Source organism: Lonchura striata, chromosome 7 (assembly GCF_050655825.1).
Source record: "Lonchura striata isolate lonStrDom1 chromosome 7, ASM5065582v1, whole genome shotgun sequence".
Lineage (NCBI taxonomy): Eukaryota > Metazoa > Chordata > Aves > Passeriformes > Estrildidae > Lonchura > Lonchura striata.
This window is the reverse complement of record NC_140709.1, coordinates 11,789,496-11,806,129: the sequence shown is the minus strand read 5'-3', so window position 1 is coordinate 11,806,129 and position 16,634 is coordinate 11,789,496. Positions and strand designations below refer to the sequence as shown.

Here is a 16,634-nt window from a genome sequence, read left to right as displayed (position 1 = left end):
ACAGTGTTACCAAAGAACAATGAGATACAGACTCTTCAGTGCTAAAGGACTAACGTAATTTCTCAGAGCCACCAATCTGATACATTTGTCAAAGCACAAACCCACATTTTAATAAAAATCTAAAGAATCCAGTAATTTCATATGTCAGGAGTAAGCCTGTGTAGGAGGTCACATTATGGCTGTGCTCTACATGAATGAAAATTCTACAATGTGAACACACGTCTCTACTGACAGTATGTGCACCAGAATACTTCACAGACAACACAATGGGGGGAATAAAAGTAAAATGGAACTACACTCACCTTTCAGGAAAAAAAAAAGCACAAAAGGGAAAAGAAATTATGACCCATGCAGAAAACTAGAGGAAAGGCACAGGATGAATAAGAAGTGAGTAGAGATGAGCGGTGTTTAGGGATGTCACAACATTATTTTCCATCTGCTGCACAAAACCAATGCAGCTGTCTGTAAGTTTATAAAGATACAATTTGGTCGTTTTCCAGTCTGGCATGAAATACATTTTACTTCCATAAATTGTTATTCAGTTTCCAATCCAAACTATGTGTAAGTAGTTCACAGTTTAGTGTCTTCAAGCAGTACACAGTAACTCTCATCTTTGCACTTTCAGGCTCTGGGCTGAAATATATGTTACATTATTCCAAACCTTATTATCTGGTGTCAGATAAAAGAAGACAGAAAAAACACTCTCAACTAGTTTTATTTCAAAAATCAACATGGATCCCCCTCCACAGATATTTCCACAGTGTCCTAGCAGAGTCAGAACATTCATTTAAAGTTTTTACTTCTGCAGTTATTCACAGAGGTACCTACCACTGCATTCTACTTTCTCTCTCAGATGTCACAGGTTCTCAAATTTTGAGCCTTCAAAGAAAAACTTCTTTGCTTTTCTTTCAATAGTTTTTCATTAGGACCTTTTGCTTTAAGGAAAGACTATATGTAGCCCTTCCCCAGGTAATAGACATATCTAAGTCAGAAGAAACCAAATTTACAGATGGTTTGTTGTCACGGTTTAAACTTTAAAAACTCCAAGGAATTTAACAGAGATCTGACAAATTAAATTTGTATTCTGGTTGGGTTTTTTTCTTAAAACCAGCATACAGCTTTAGTCCACCATATTGATCCAAGAGCTGTATGCAGACTGGACCAAAATGTGAGGGCACAGGAGGAGGAATAGATGTCGAAATTGCGACTGATAAATTCAAAATCTTGTGGTAAGGACAATTTTAATTTCAATACTACAAATTTCCAAGATTATTCAAAATTACAACACACAAGCAAAGTTCTATGTGAAGTCACTCCTGAGTGACTGTATGTGTCCATCTGGAGGTCCTCTGGTGCCACATTCACAGTGCAGCCAAATTGAAAGATCCTGCCCCAGTATTGTGATACAACCAGCGCCTGCCAAAAGTGCTCAGCAACTGTGTTCTGCATTAGAAACTGACTGTGAAGTATCTTCCCTGCCATCTTCTTGAATGGGTGCAAGAGTCTGGAAAAATCCACTTTTTTTTATCCCCACTTGCATGCTGCATCTTCCCCAAGCAGCGAGCAAGTGGCTGCCCATCACCCCTGCTCTCTGAAAACTATCATAATCTCTTTTCCTTTTCCAGCCAAAGCCACTGCAAGCCCCACATCTGAACAAATCCCGTTGTGTGGAAGGTAAATAATACTGTGACACCTCAGACAAGTTGGTTTAACAGGTAGCTTGTTACCTGGGAGAGTAAGAGCGTCTGAAAGTCTTGTGGGAAGGAGCAGTGGGGATGGAGTTAGGCTGAGAAAGGGGAGGGGGGTGCTTCGAAAGCCCATCTGCACTCCAACCCCAGAGCCGACTGCCGTGACCAGAGGAGAAACAAAAGAGAGAAAAACAGAGAAAGGAGAGGGAGGGAAAAAAAAAAGAAACTATAATCTGAGTGGCTTAGTGCTGTCATGCTGCCTTGGAGAGAGAAAAAAATTAATAGAAACAAAATTAAACAAGAATACTCCATTGCGCCTCACATGTCTTTGTTTTGGTCTTTATTGTTCATTTCCATTTTTATTCCTAATATAATATGATTCACAAAAAATCCAGTCCCTGCTTGTACTAACCAGGAGTTTTTACAAATGGATATAGCCTCTATAAACAACTCAATTCATAATGTTCTACGCAAACAGTCCCTGGCCACACGTGTATTCCAGCTCTAAGCAGATGTTTCTAAGCAACAGGATTTCCCTGGAAGAAAGAAAAATTTGAATTCATTTTTTTATTAGACACCTCAAGGTACCTTGTAAAGTTTGTCTCCTGGTGCCTCTATATAAGCCTGCAGTCAGGCCTACACAATCAGAAAACCTTTGCAGGGCTTAAAATCTGATCCTATTTCACCAGATTCAAACTGAACCTAAATATGCATCAAGTCAGTCTGGAGCATAAATGTATCATGGGGACCTGGCCCAGGTCTTAGCAGACAAAGCTGGAAAGCCTGGGTGAAACCAGCCTCTGAGTTGATTCAGATTGCTCCTTAAACTTTCACAGGCCCCTTTAAGTTATTGCATATCCCTGTGCCTTTGGGTAAAGACATCCATTCCTGTGTCAGTTTGTCCAACCTCTGCTTTTGTACTTTTCCTATTCAAGTACATGCATTTTCAAAATCACCTTCCAAATGAGAACAGATGCTTGAGGTGGTGGAGTATTCACAGCACTACTTTGTTTCTATTACATTTCAGCACATTGTCTTGGATAGTTGTATTTGTACATATGCAAGTGAAAGATACTTTCACATGAGAAGCGACAAGTCAAGAATGGCTCCAGTGCAAACAGCAGCAGAGCCAGTTAAAAAAACCTATGCTGAAGAGCAGTGTCAAGAATTTCACTCATTAACCAGCAGTCAAATCCCACAGCTATTACATGCCAGTTTTATCAAGGAAATACTCCAGACTCCCACACTGCTGATCAGAAGTCTCACAGCTCAGGTATCACCTATCTGAACACAGGCCACCAAACAATGCAGGCTTGTCCTTATTGTATAAAGTAAGTGGCTTATTTTAATTCTGTTTCCATGCCTTTGCTTGCTCAACTCAATACTGAAAGTGTCAATCAAATTGTTTTTAATGTTATGTTTTATTATCAGTGAAAAAGCAAATATGTAAACTTATATAGCCAGATACAATTGTTAACCTTTTATTCTGATGCATTTCTCTAAACATCTTTGAAGAACTAAATGTTTGTTTGTTTGTTTTTAATTTTGGGTGATTTTGATATTTTTGTTTTTAATAATAAAAACTAAGCACAAGCTTCTGGGCTATAATAATAGCAGAAACTCATTCCAAATGTATTCATTCAATTACTCCTACAAAATTCTAGTATGTGAAGTTCCAAACCTGAATGTAACATTTAAGTTTGCAGAAGTTGATTTACCATTCAGAATAGTATTCTAACACCGAAGGATGTAGCATTTGCTGTTTTGTACTACAACATAATTTATTAAATCTCAGAAGAGTTCTCTGTCCTATGCAAACCCAAGCCATTTATCTGTGCTTTGCCTAGGAAACATCCTTCTCTTCCAGCCTGAACCCTGGTGTTTTTTTCCTTATATTCAGTCTTCTCAAATGCTCTTCCCTGTTTTCTTTTTGAGAAAGCACATCTCTCTTCCACAACTCCTCTCACCAAAAACTAAAACTGTTAAGGAAAAAGAAAATCAGATACAAATGCAGAAGTAACTCACAGATGTAGTGGACATGTTATAGTGACCATGAAGCAGAACTGGAGGGAGCAAATGAAGGCAGGAGAAAGGACTCTTTCCAAGACCCTGAAGCATGCTACCCTCCTAAGACTTTAGGGGATACTTAAGCAGATGTTATCATCTGGATAGGCAAATCAGCTGCTTGCAGAGTCCACTTCAACCAAAACATACAAAATCTATTCACAGAGCCCAAATACATGTACACATAAATACACAAACACACAACTCCCAAAAAAATCAGTCACCTGGAATACATACATAATACAGTATATCTGTATCAAGGAAACCTTGCTGACTAATGTTGAGGATATTGCCCACAAACCATTAGTAATATGGGAGAACAGCTATGCTTAGCAGCATTTTCATATTTCTACAGGACCCAATCATCCTTTCTACACACATGCCAGCTCCAGAGACATGTATGCTCTTGCAATTGCCTCCAATCTGTGAAACAACAAAAAAATACAAGGAAAGCATAATCTTCAAAACCAAAGCTGGCATTAAGAACTGGAGATCCTTCCACTGACTACACTCAGGCTGCCTGTACAAGACATGGGCAGGGACAAGGTAAGCAGGGCCTGCACACAGAGCACCCCAGGAGACAATAGGAATACACAACCTGACTACAGACCTTTGGCAGTAGGTCCCATAAAAATGTAAAGACTACTTTTGGAGGAGAGCTACACGAAGAAACTGGGAATCTTTATCCTTTTACACTGCTATCAGAATGACCTGGGCATGCTTATGTTCTGAGTTTGTAGAGAGAAAAGTGACATTTCACAGCAAGCCTGAATAGCAAACATCAAGCATTTGAAATGGAAACATGACACTGAAGCACCTACACCAAAGAATGCAATACTGCAGCACACCCTACTTACCACAATCTGTCAGCACATCTTTCCAAGCCTCTTCTCTGAAAGGACAACCAGAGCTAAATTCTCCCTTTAAGTCAGGACCATGCCCAAACCGTGCTATACAAGACATTTTCAAGAAGTATGCAGGCCAGCAGAGCTTCAGAAGCTACTGCCCCTGATTTGCAGTACTTGCCACTGCCTCTTCTACAAATGGCAAAAATCTGCAGATACTGTCACAGCTCAGAGGGCACTCACCACAAAAAAGTACAGCTTGTCCCTTCCAAATATTTTTAGGAAGTGTATGTATTTCAGAGCACCTTCCACCTTTACCTATCACTGAAGAGTAATTTTTAAACATCACCCTTGAATAACTAAATCTAGCAAGGAAGCAGGACACACTTCTGGAAAAGTCACCTAAATTTTTTATTAAACACCTCCAAGAACTCCATAGAAAATGGAAGGAATGATTGCTTTCTAAAGGAGATTTCTGGCCAACTGCATCCAAGGCAGAGTACTCTGGAATTGTATGCCCTCTCAAACTAGTACTTGAGAACAAATCACATGTAGAAGAAACCTTTCCGTTTCTAAATACAAAATGCTAGAAAGCAACAGCAACAATGTATACTGGATGCTTTAATCAATACTTGTCATATTTGTCTCCTGACATCAAGAGGTGAGAAGAACGCAAAGACAAATACAAAACAGTGAGTGAAGTGGCAATAAGCAATTGTGTCCCAATGGCAAAACCCAAAAAGCATGGTAAAATGTTGTGGAATTACAAAATAAGTGCCACATGCCACCACGGCAAACAAAACCACAACGTAACCACAGGGAGATACAGTCAATAATTTCCCAGGACAGAAATCAGCAGGGCAACAATGCTCAAGTTATTCAAAAAGGAAGCAACATAGTTGGAACTGTTCCCTTGAAACTCTACCACTTAATTTCTTAATGAAACCTTTGTGGAAAAAACTCATAATAGGCAACTTGGCTTTGGCTTGCAAGCTCTTGGTTTAGTTTTGAATTACAGCAGATTTAGAAGTCACAAAGATGTATTTAGACACCCAAAATTTTCTCAGGAAACCCCAATGATTCCTATGCTGCTGGAATTAACATAATTATTCATTAAATGCTAAAGGCCTGTACTTTTCCTGACACGTTGGAACTCTTAACATGAAGAACATGTCTAAGCATCCCTTCAGAGAGAGTTCTGCAAGTAACATGGGTAGATCAACAGATTTCAATGTAAACTACTACACTGCACTATGAACTGCAGTCCTCACCCAACATGGTTCTTTGTGTTTCTCCCACAACCAATGAAGAGGACAGGCAGACACAGGCCACAGAATTTAAGCTTTTCCAGCATGAACCAGAGCTTGTCCAGATAACAGCTTGCTACTTTCCTCTAATATTTTTATGGTCCCAGAACATCCTGTCCATAATGCCATCTCCCCTGCTCTAAGTTTTAATGCTGCAAAACATCCACATTCCCAGCAGCCAAGAGTTCATGTTGGCTGAATACAAGATTTTGGAGTGGACCAATATATTCTAGGGTAGCACTTGCAGCTTCAGCAAAACACCTGGCTGCAACAGACCTGCTGCTCAAAAAACCAGGCCACTGCTCTCTGGTGAGGAGCCAGGTGAACAATCTGGGAGGTATTCAGCACTGAAACACAGTCACCAGCTCTGCTTGTCCTGCATCCTCACAAAGAATAAGAGGGGAACAGCAGATACAGCACTTCTCTCAGCAGCACAAGCCCTGTAATATAGTCAGAAGAATTACTGATTACAGGTCCACACCTAAAAAATGGCATAATCTGAAACTTCTGTTCAGAGAGTCATCACAGACTTTGTGACATATGCAATCTCAACAAGACCTTATTTCTAATGCTGCCAATTAATATTACCTTTATTATCCACAGATGCTAATTCTGAAAAAGGCCACAAAAGAAAATTAGTATGATAAGAAAAGACATTAAGATTACACAGACAGCATGAGGACTGGAACACTGAAGTCAATCACCAGCCACATATTATCACATATTGCAGAAATCTACTGTACACTTATTGTCTTGTTTTTGCTTTCAAAGTGAGTCATATTCTGCAAACGCACACTTGGTGTTGAAATCCTTGAGTATTTTGCAAGGGGTTTAATCAGCCTACCACATTACCTTGGAGACAGTCCACCATGGGAACAGTTGGTAGGTGAAGTTAAGGGGCTGGTTCTGCTGCTGGAGTGCCGGGAAGGAGTCCGACCAAGGGTATTGCTGGGGGAACCCTGACACAGAAGCAGGAAGACAGGGATTAGCAACGTGTTGCAATGCACAGCCTGGAGTACAACAACAGGTCCAAACAGTGCCTCTGTCTGCTCTAAACAAGCTTAATGCAGTTTTGATTATGCCTCTTGACCTAAGAACCCACAGCCATGGATCATGTAGTCATTAATATGTTCCTGAAAATATGACTCTGAGGATAAAGAAAGTGTATGTGCACTTCTCTACAACCCACAGTACCTGCAATTTAAATACACATGTATGGCCTGCAAATATTGCCAGAGCAATGGTCAATCAATCCAGCTTCTCAAACAAGATTTGCAAGGCTCCAAAATATGCTCATCATTATGCTGACAATTTAGTATTCTAATTACACAGCTATTTTCCACATTGTCTAAAACATTCTGATTATGCTTGTTAGGAGCCTAAGTAAGCAGCCTTAGCATTTTTCCATTGGCCTGCACAATCTTTTACACCACAGCAAAATGAGTAGAAATTGCTCTCAATTCTGACACTTTTCACATAGAGTCAAAAGTATTAGAGAATCCAGACCATTTGCCTGGAAGCCAAACACTGCAGCTCTAGCTTACACTAAATTCTACTTAGCCCTGTGGAAGTGCAAAGATAGGAGGGTTCAAATTCCAGCAAGTTCACAAGACTTCCACATTAAAAAGAAAAAAAAAAAATCCCTAATCCTTGCTGCTCTGGGAAGGGAAAGAAATTTCATATTCCTTCAGAGAAATAAAAATATGTAAGAGCTTCATATAAAAGCAAAACATAAGGTAATAGGCATAGAGTGAGGTGACCTTGTAGGTCATATTAAAGATTGTGCAAGCTCCTTAACAGACAGTACAACTGTTATTAAATTGATCTCAATAATAGTCATAAGCCCAGAAATTCTGTGGTATCAGGATCTGTTTTAGCCAAAAAGTCATTACTGGCAGGACTTTCAAAAGCACCACCAACTTGAAAGCACAAACCCCACCAATTTTAATGCACTTCTCAGTCATTTTTTTTAATCTCTTCTGGTTAGGACTACATTAAATTTTAAAATAACTGAGTTTTTTATTTTAATGGTCCCTATTAAAAGCAAAATCAAACAAAAGCCTCCGTTGCCATATTGCTTCAAGACAACAGTTACAGATAATTTGAACTGAACATCTGCAACAGCTTATTAATGAGCTGCTGTCTTTGGCCCTCTGCTGTTTGCAAGGACAAGGGCCTCTCACCACACTGGTGTTACTGGAGTTCTTGAGGTGGTTGTGCAGGAGCTTGGTAGCACCATCCTGGAATGTTTTTGGCAAGGCACCAAGTAACATGGTAAACTCAGGAGTGTTCAATTCAAAGAGAGAAATCAGGACTATTTGTGCTGCCTGAAAAGAAGAAGAAAAAAGAGACCATCAGTTTTTGTTCTTTGAAAAGAGCATGTATTCTCTTGGTAGTGACCCTTACAGTAAATGATGTGTGTTTCATTCAAAAAGAAGACTCCCCTATAGGCAAATCTTTGAAATGGTCTTTGTGATATATCATAACGAATTACTAACAGCAATAGTTTTAGTTCTTAAAGCTTAAATATATTTCTACATTTGTATCATTATTATCCCAGATGTGAAGTGTACAGCCATTCACAGCCTAGTGAGAAACTCTTACCATTGTCCTGTCCAGAACATATTTCAATTGAACAAGTTACTGCAAAGATTTACTGAAAACAAATAAAACTAGAAGTTCAAACAAGTATGGAGACTCTAGGGCTGAAATTTGTCATTCCCGTGCTTTTTACTTTATGTGTGAATGGGATGAGTTCCCCTCTTTTATGCATGAATGGGATGAGTTCTCTTCCACCCAATCACTTCTACTCCTAGGGATCCCAAATTTCTTTCATCAAATAGATAATCCACCTCTCCTTTTAAGTCTTGACTGCTCAGGCTTTTTCAGCAATAAAAGACTCCATCTGAAGTGGAAGACTCATGAGGATGGTGACAACCACCATTCTCTTGACCACAGACCAGACAGACTCCACCACATTTCCTAAACTTAGTAAGTGAAACCAAGGTACCACTGAAACAATTGAGAATTCTACCATTAATTTTACAGGACAGGGTTTGCTTTATGTGCCTCAGAGAAATCCTGCCAGAACAGGACCTCCCCTAGTCCATTAGCAAACATAGTGCTCTGCAGATCCTGAACGAAGACAATGGAATCAAATGGGAATGGAAGCAGAATAAATCACAGTGTACAGACCTGAAAAAGTAATTAACATCACATGTTCCTAACTAGACTTCCCCAGCAGCATCCAACCTGTGTGGATGCACAAGTTCTGTGGGCTTTTTCCCTGACTTTACCTCAAAAGTGTACAAACATTGATAAAAAGAACAATAAAAATGAAGCTCTGATGATGGACCTCTGACAGTCTGCAGCAGCACCTTCTCCATTGACACATCAACTTCCAGAACACATATCTAGACACAAAGCAGTAGCTTGGGCTCACAAAGTTAAGCAGCAAAGCTACATGCTCTTATTTTGGAAAAGCATACACATATGCTTAGGAGAGCAGACACTTGGGTTTGACCCTTTCAGGAACTTCCTAAAATCTCCTAAAAATGAAAAATAATTTTGAAAAGAGTACAAACATAATTCACTGCTGTGGGGATAAATCTACATTCATAGTTCTCATCACTTTAAAGAAGGATTTTTTAGTAAGTGATGTGGTCACAAAGTTGCCATAATTAATTGGATCTGCAATTCCCTGTGCAATGGAATTCTTCACAGATGATGAACTTGGGTACACAACTACCCTTCACAGTAGAGGAGAATTACAGCACCCCATTGTTTCAGTGTGCAAACTGCAATTCAAGCTATACTGTTTCTTCTGCCATCAGCAGCAACCAGCACAGCTTTGTATATAAAAACATTTTCCATCCATGAAAGTTTGGTATCATCCTTTTCATATGGCCACCAAAGGAACCAAGGCCCACAGCACTCAACAGGCTTCCAAGGACTGCAGCAAACAACAGGTCTTCAGACTTCATACCAGATGGATCATGCTGCCTCTCCTGCCAAAACTCTTACTGACTTGAACAGAAACACAGTATGTCATTGTTCACTCCCTTCTATAGACCTAAGGATGAAAGAAGTGGGGAGATAGTTTTCGCTGTGGCCTTCTCAACTGCATTGTCTACCCTCCTCTGACCTGAAGTTTTGGACAACTCTGTCATGAAGCCTGCCTGGGATCCAACAAGGAAGTGCATTTCTGTCCATTTTGATCCAAGAACTTTTAAGCTTTCACCAGCACAGTATTTTCTGTAATAAAAACATTACTGCACACAAGAGATCTCAGAACAAGGAACAGCAAGTTGAACTGAATGCAAAGTGACAAGTCATGCCAGCGTTCCCACTGGTGAACGGCATGCGTATGCTCGATAGTTAGGAGTGAACATGCAGATCCTCTGTGCCAGAACAAGCAGATCTCACATTCATTGAGATTAAATAAAAAAACAACAAAACAAAAACAACAACAAAAAAAAAAAAAAAAAAAAAAAAAACAAAAAAAAAAAACAAAAACAAAAAAAAACCAAAAAGCCTCCAAACCAAACCCCACAAAAATTGATCAACAAGGTCCACAGATTGAGAGATTGCTTAGAGATTAGAATATCTGGAGTTATCAACTGGTAAGTCAGGAGCTGCCCAACAGAGATGTTCGAAATGCATCTCAGAGATCTGAGAAAAACATTCAGCAAAGCTTCACCACAAACACAAATAGCACAGACATTGTCCTACAGGAGTAGCTGAGAGAAGTTTCAGATCTCAGAGGTCACAACAGTTTTGTTACACTTTTGCTCTTTGGCTTTAATAACAAGAAAACTCTGTCTGCCCTCCCTCTTTGCACAAAATATAGCTTGTCTTTAGGAGTGTCTGCCAGAATTCTGTATACCCAGTGCTCCTCAGCAGCTTTCCTATAACCTGTAAATAGTCACTGGGCTTTGAATGATGTGCTTAACAGTAGCTCCCAATGTTCACAATCTTCTATGGCCTCAAAGAAAACAGACCTATAGTATATACCTTCTGAAATAAAGCCAGGGACTACTACATCCTGACAGTGGTGCTCCAGTAAAGGCCTCAAAGGTAACACTGGAGTAGCATGGGTAAAACCCTGTCTGTGCTCTTTCCAAATTGTCCTCAGACATCCAAGCACTTCCAGGTTTATTTCAGGCAGAAGTCATTATTTGAAAGTGTGCCCATAATTTCGTACTTAATATTTAATACACAAAGGTCTTGATCCCTACCACTCTAAGATCAACATTGCTACTTACTGGCCTCAAAAGCTGGAAGGTCTATGTTAGTTTGAAATCACATTTGTAACATGCTCCAAGTTCCACTCCTGAAATGTTTCTAACACAAGTAATTTTATTTCAGTAATGAAGAACATCAGGAGCAGCATTTCCACATCTGTCGTAATAGTTAGATTTGGAAACACTTGATAATCTAAGTCTCACTTATCTAGAATATTTTTACCTAATCAAAGGACATCTTCTACAGATAATGTTTCTAAGAATTTTAAATCTTTGGATTTTCAGCTTGTGACAAACCAGGGACATTTTCATAATCTCTGAATTTCTGGACGTCTTGCTTCATTAGATTACTGTCAAAGTAAATAAATATAACAAGCAATAAAAAAACTTGTTTCTGTACACAATGTACAAACATTCTCCATGCAACACTCATGCTTGATGATATATAGTGTGAAGAAAGTAATATCTGAATTTTCCCTTGCCTTTGCATCCCTGTACCATTAGTACAGAACACCAATCCATCTCCTTCAGTGACATATAACGTAGACCCTACAGATTATCTAATCTTAATGAAGCCATTCTCTGCTGGCTTCAGCTGGACAAACTCCATTCACTTCAGAGCCTGACTATGCTAGAGGAGGGGTCTGGCTCAGTGTCAGGTTATTGAATCATTTGCAAAGGATTACTTATGTCACTTTATTATTTTCCTTATCACAATGCAGTGAGAGATCAGGTTCCACAAACCAGTAGCAGTTCCCAAAGTGTCACACTTAGGTCATTGCAATTCCTGCTGTCCAACAATATCAACTACTAAAGGGACACAAATGCTTCAGCAATATCTGTTTTTTGTTTTTACCTAGATGGTGGATGATAGTCAGATTCATCCAAATCTGTAACTTTTTCAACTTGGCTTAATAATAATAAAATGTCTTGGAAATCTTTTGGGCTTATTAAGCAAATAAGTGGGAAAATCCATTCATTTTAGAAAGGAAATGTGGTTAGTTAAAAAAAAGAGCCTTATGACTGCTGCTGCTGCTGCTCCAGTGGACCAAGCAGAACAAGCAAATAGTTGCCTGAGTACGTGAAGGCAGTTTCCAAGTTACTCAAACATCTATCAGTGATGGGCTCCCAACACTGGCAGCCCCATAAAAGAAGGGGACTTTGTACCATAATCCTCTATGAGGAACTACAACAATAGAGTTAACAGAAAAACACATCAAAGCCAAAAATTACTTCAGACAGACACAGTTTTTTCAGGCTCCCAGTCCAGGTCTCTTTACACAGCTAGACAGTTGAGTTGAGACTGCAAACACAATTAGTGCGATTAGTGTACAAGGCTTTCAGTCTACCTGTTTACATTTCTCTTCCAAGTTTCCTTCACCAGGCCCTGAGGAGGCTGTAGTTGTCCTAGCTGGCAAATCCTCACCTACCCAACTATGCATCGTCTGGGTTTGACAAACAGGAAAGTTGGTATTATTCAGAGAAAACACAGATTTCAACTCAATCACCTAAACAATACACATGGTATCTTTCTGCAGAAGAATTCTGATCAATTTCTTGCTTATTTTCAAGTAATGGAAACTAATAAAAAAAAACATTATTTGATGTAATTAAAAGAACATACCTTTTGGCAGAGGGCAGCTGAAATTAAATTCAAAATTAAATTCAGCCGCAGCTCTCAGGCTTACAGAGCATCCCTTAGTTCTTCTACAAGCCATTGCTTTGGCAACCTCCTGGTGGCCTCCACAATCACTTGAAAACCTCTGCTGAGGTGCAGAGGCTAGGCAGTGCTGAACTGAGATGGCACTTGCATCTGGCCAGCCAGGAATGGAGGAATAGCTGCATCTCCCTGCACCTGCCCTCACAGACATCTCTAAGTTCAGAGGAAACTATGGTTAAAAAACTGCAAACACCTGTCTCCAGTCTGGACATCAGTCTGATGGACCAACACTGCCTATAAATGCCTTTTATCGTGTAATCAGTCTGGGGAAGAGCCTCACTAACATCAACTCACATTTGACAAACACAATTATATTCTGAATGTATCACACACAATTATATTCTGAATGCATCACCATCCAGTGTAAGAAAAATGTGGTTTTTAATAACTTAAGGCACAATGGAGCAGAGAAGCTCTCTCTCATGTCACTTTGATTTATGCTAAACTGCAGATCAAATAGAGATCCACTGAGACCAAGGGGTAGCATTTGCACATTAGGCAGCTTGCATTAGCACACACACTGGCACATGGCTTCAATTCTCCAATGAGTAGCTGGTGTTAAGTGAGTTATTCTCATCTACTGAGAGTTTGCAAGCTCTAAACAAGTGTTATTTCAGTGTATTTTCCAGCAGACAATTAAGCATTTGCTGGCACTGGAACTATCTATCTACCAAACCTTCTGTTTGTTCCTTTTTCAGGCCTAGAATCAGATAAGCAAGGACATCCACATCACAGACATGGCAATGCAAAGCACAGTGGCTTTAGCAGTTTATACATAATCCAAGAACATTAGCTTGGTACAAGTTTTTAAACACACAGTTTTCCCAAAACACTTGTATTAGCATATGCTGTTCATACCCACATCCTGAAAGGGAAGAATTTGTTTAACAGATTTAAATACAGAAACAGATTAAATCCATGTTGCTATTCTGTTTTACACAGTACATACTTTATACATCACAAAAGGCTTTTACAAGTCAGAGATAGTAGCATTACAAGTGTCAAAGACATCTCAGAAAAGTGACAGCAAAAAAGATGCAGCACCAAACCACCATATGTTTGGAGTACTGTTCTACAGCAGATTATGACTCACGTGTGCTGCTTTTTTGTGACCTGGGCACAGAAAAGACCATGGCAAAAATGTTCATTATTTCTTAACAACCAGACATGATTCCAGAAATCAAGTTTGATGAAGGCTACCTTGAGTAACTTTGCTTATTATAAAATGGCAGCTGTTGCAAAAAGAGGCTTTAGGGCTAGAAACATAGGTTTCCAGTATAGGGCTAGAAACCTTTCTTTAACAACTGAGAAACTTTACTTATAAACCTGGCACAATAGAAGTCTGAATTGTCAGGCAAAAGTTCCCACATACAAACTAAGAAAGAAGAGGAGCTACTGAAGTCATATGGTTTGTAATGAAAACATGCACTTAATCTACATGGATTTTTGAAATGCTAGAGGAAGTACAACAGAATTATCTGTCACACTGCAAACAGCTCTGCAATGCATCATGTCAACATCACCTCTAGACTTGATTTTCCAAATAGAAACATCACCTATACCTGTGTAGGTGTGTGAATGCTTATATAAATGGCACGTACACACAAACATATTGTGCACAGATACATAAGTGTGACTATGCAAATTCTGGGAAGCCATTTCTTCTCTCACATGGTAATACACACTAGCTCTTTAAGTGAAGAGTATGTATACTCAAATTGCTTTTAGTTTAAGGAAATCTACCTCAGAACCATGCTCCCCACAAGCACATCCCCATTTTCAGGCCACTAACAGCAGGTGAAAGCCATTTTCCTCACACTGTGTACACTTAAAATATTTGGGCTCTCATAGCTCTGCAGCATCAAATTCAAAACAAACAGAAAATGAGGGATACTATTTTGGAAACACAGCTAGGACACAGAGATCCTTTTTGTGCTAAGAGCTTTAAATCAAGTAATCACTACAGTTCACCAGGTGTCATTTTTTATGTATTACAGTCCTTTTCCTAACACTATGTTTTAAATGCCTGAGAAGTTCCTCTGGGCATTTACACTGAATTTGACTTTTTTTTTTTGAATATTCTTTGGCAAAAGGCTGACCTCAGCAATATGGACATAGTCCTATTTAAGATTCCATAAGCCTGAAATGAAATCCTAATGGCTGGTGCTCTGGTAACTTGGCTCATCATAGGGTCCATGAGATGCACAAGTCTGGTGTAGGAATACTGCAAGAGTGCTAGAGAAACCTCTGACCCAGAAAGGCAAGGGCCTCTAGTGGCTACAGAGTACTAATATAATTTTCCATTCAAAAGTATTTCTGCAAATGTCCTCTTTGCCACTGCTGCTGTAACAGGCCATGACCAACATGTTCATTGTGTTCATTGAGTGCTCACTGCTCAACACCAGCACAAATAAGCAATGCCATTTCAGCTAAGAGGCTCTGAGAGTGCTCTTACACATCTGTCCCAGAGCAGCTGAAATCAAACTGATGCTAGATCGATGATTAAAACTTCCAAGAGTTTTTAGAGGTCTCATGGCATTACCATGCGAAGGAGCCTCATTTCCTTTCCTCTCACTTGTCCTCCTAGAAGTGTTTGCTATCCTGTCACTGGTCCTCCTACAGATAGCAAAGAAATATTTTATCTAAAGTTGCTTGATCTATCTTCACTGATAGATAGGTTTTACTGATCGAAGTGGCAATATTAATATTTCTCAAGAAATGACCTTGAGGATTATTAAAGAAGTAAATACATCTTCATTGCCTGCTTCAGCTTATGAAGTTGGCCTTCAGTTTTCTCTCTGAAATCTTCCCCATCTTCTTCATAATTCAGAAACTGTTCCTCAGTTTTAGTGAAAAAAATCTGATCCCAAACTCATTTTTTTTCCATATCCCTCGACTTCACCTGCAAACCAGTGGTAGCAATCCAACAAGGGCCTTCCTCTCAAGCCTTCGGGAGGGCTTAATCTTTATGAAAATTAGAGCAACACAAGCACCTTCCTGAGTTTTTTGATTCAGTGCAATCAATTTGGTTTTTCTTACCAAAACCCAGTTGAAAGAGGAAGTTTTCCCAGTTACATAAGTGGAAGGCAGAACATGATGTACACGTGACACAAGGCTGCCCATAACCTGTAAAAATGCCTTCAGGCTTGTAAAATAAAACCACCATAGGAATGTTTCATCAACAGAGAAGACAGTCAGGATATTTGGAGCAAAGGAAAAAACTTCTTCTGCCCTGAGATTAGTAGTCCAAATACCAATCAGGCAATACAGATCTTGTCATTTATCATTAAGACCAGAGCTGGGCTGAGTAACAAGATGGTAAGAATTGTCACTGGTCATTCACCTGAGGAGGCCTCACCCCACTTTAGCCTGTACAAGGTCCTCCTGAACAATTAAGATCCTGTGCGCATTCACAGCTGATTCCACACACACAAATTCTGGGCACTCATGTTAAACAAAAAATTCCATTCAGACAAGCCTTGGACACGAGGTTTCTGTAGGCTTTCGCCAAAGTCAAATAAGAACCCTTATTCTAATTTCCATTCTCAAACTGATGGCTCTTTTCCAGGATCAAAGTATTTTCCCACACAGAGCCCATGCCTGTCATCCAAATTCAATCAGCACCTTACCTACGTAAGGATTGCACAATAACTCTGCTGGCAGTATTACTAACAGGATGGTGAAGTTACTGACTTACAATGTCCTCACAGAGCAGCCATCACAGTACTGGCATTACCATTGTGTTCTTTTTCTGTGTGCTAATTAAC

General features: G+C 39.5%; 1 protein-coding gene across 23 annotated transcripts in view; it reads right to left on the bottom strand.

Annotated features, from left to right (window-relative positions):
• CLASP1 (cytoplasmic linker associated protein 1) overlaps positions 1–16,634 on the bottom strand; it is a 167,001-nt gene that overhangs the window by 23,720 nt on the left and 126,647 nt on the right. For 17 of the 23 annotated variants that reach the window (XM_085584914.1, XM_085584915.1, XM_085584918.1 and 14 more), the window contains 4 exons: positions 12,497–12,592; positions 8,088–8,231; positions 6,757–6,863; positions 1,728–1,844 (listed from right to left, as the gene is read on the bottom strand). In XM_085584914.1, coding sequence (XP_085441040.1) covers positions 1,728–1,844; positions 6,757–6,863; positions 8,088–8,231; positions 12,497–12,592 — 464 coding nt within the window. The remainder of the gene's footprint in view (positions 1–1,727; positions 1,845–6,756; positions 6,864–8,087; positions 8,232–12,496; positions 12,593–16,634) is intronic. The other 6 variants (XM_085584925.1, XM_085584926.1, XM_085584932.1 and 3 more) reach the window with 3 other exon arrangements.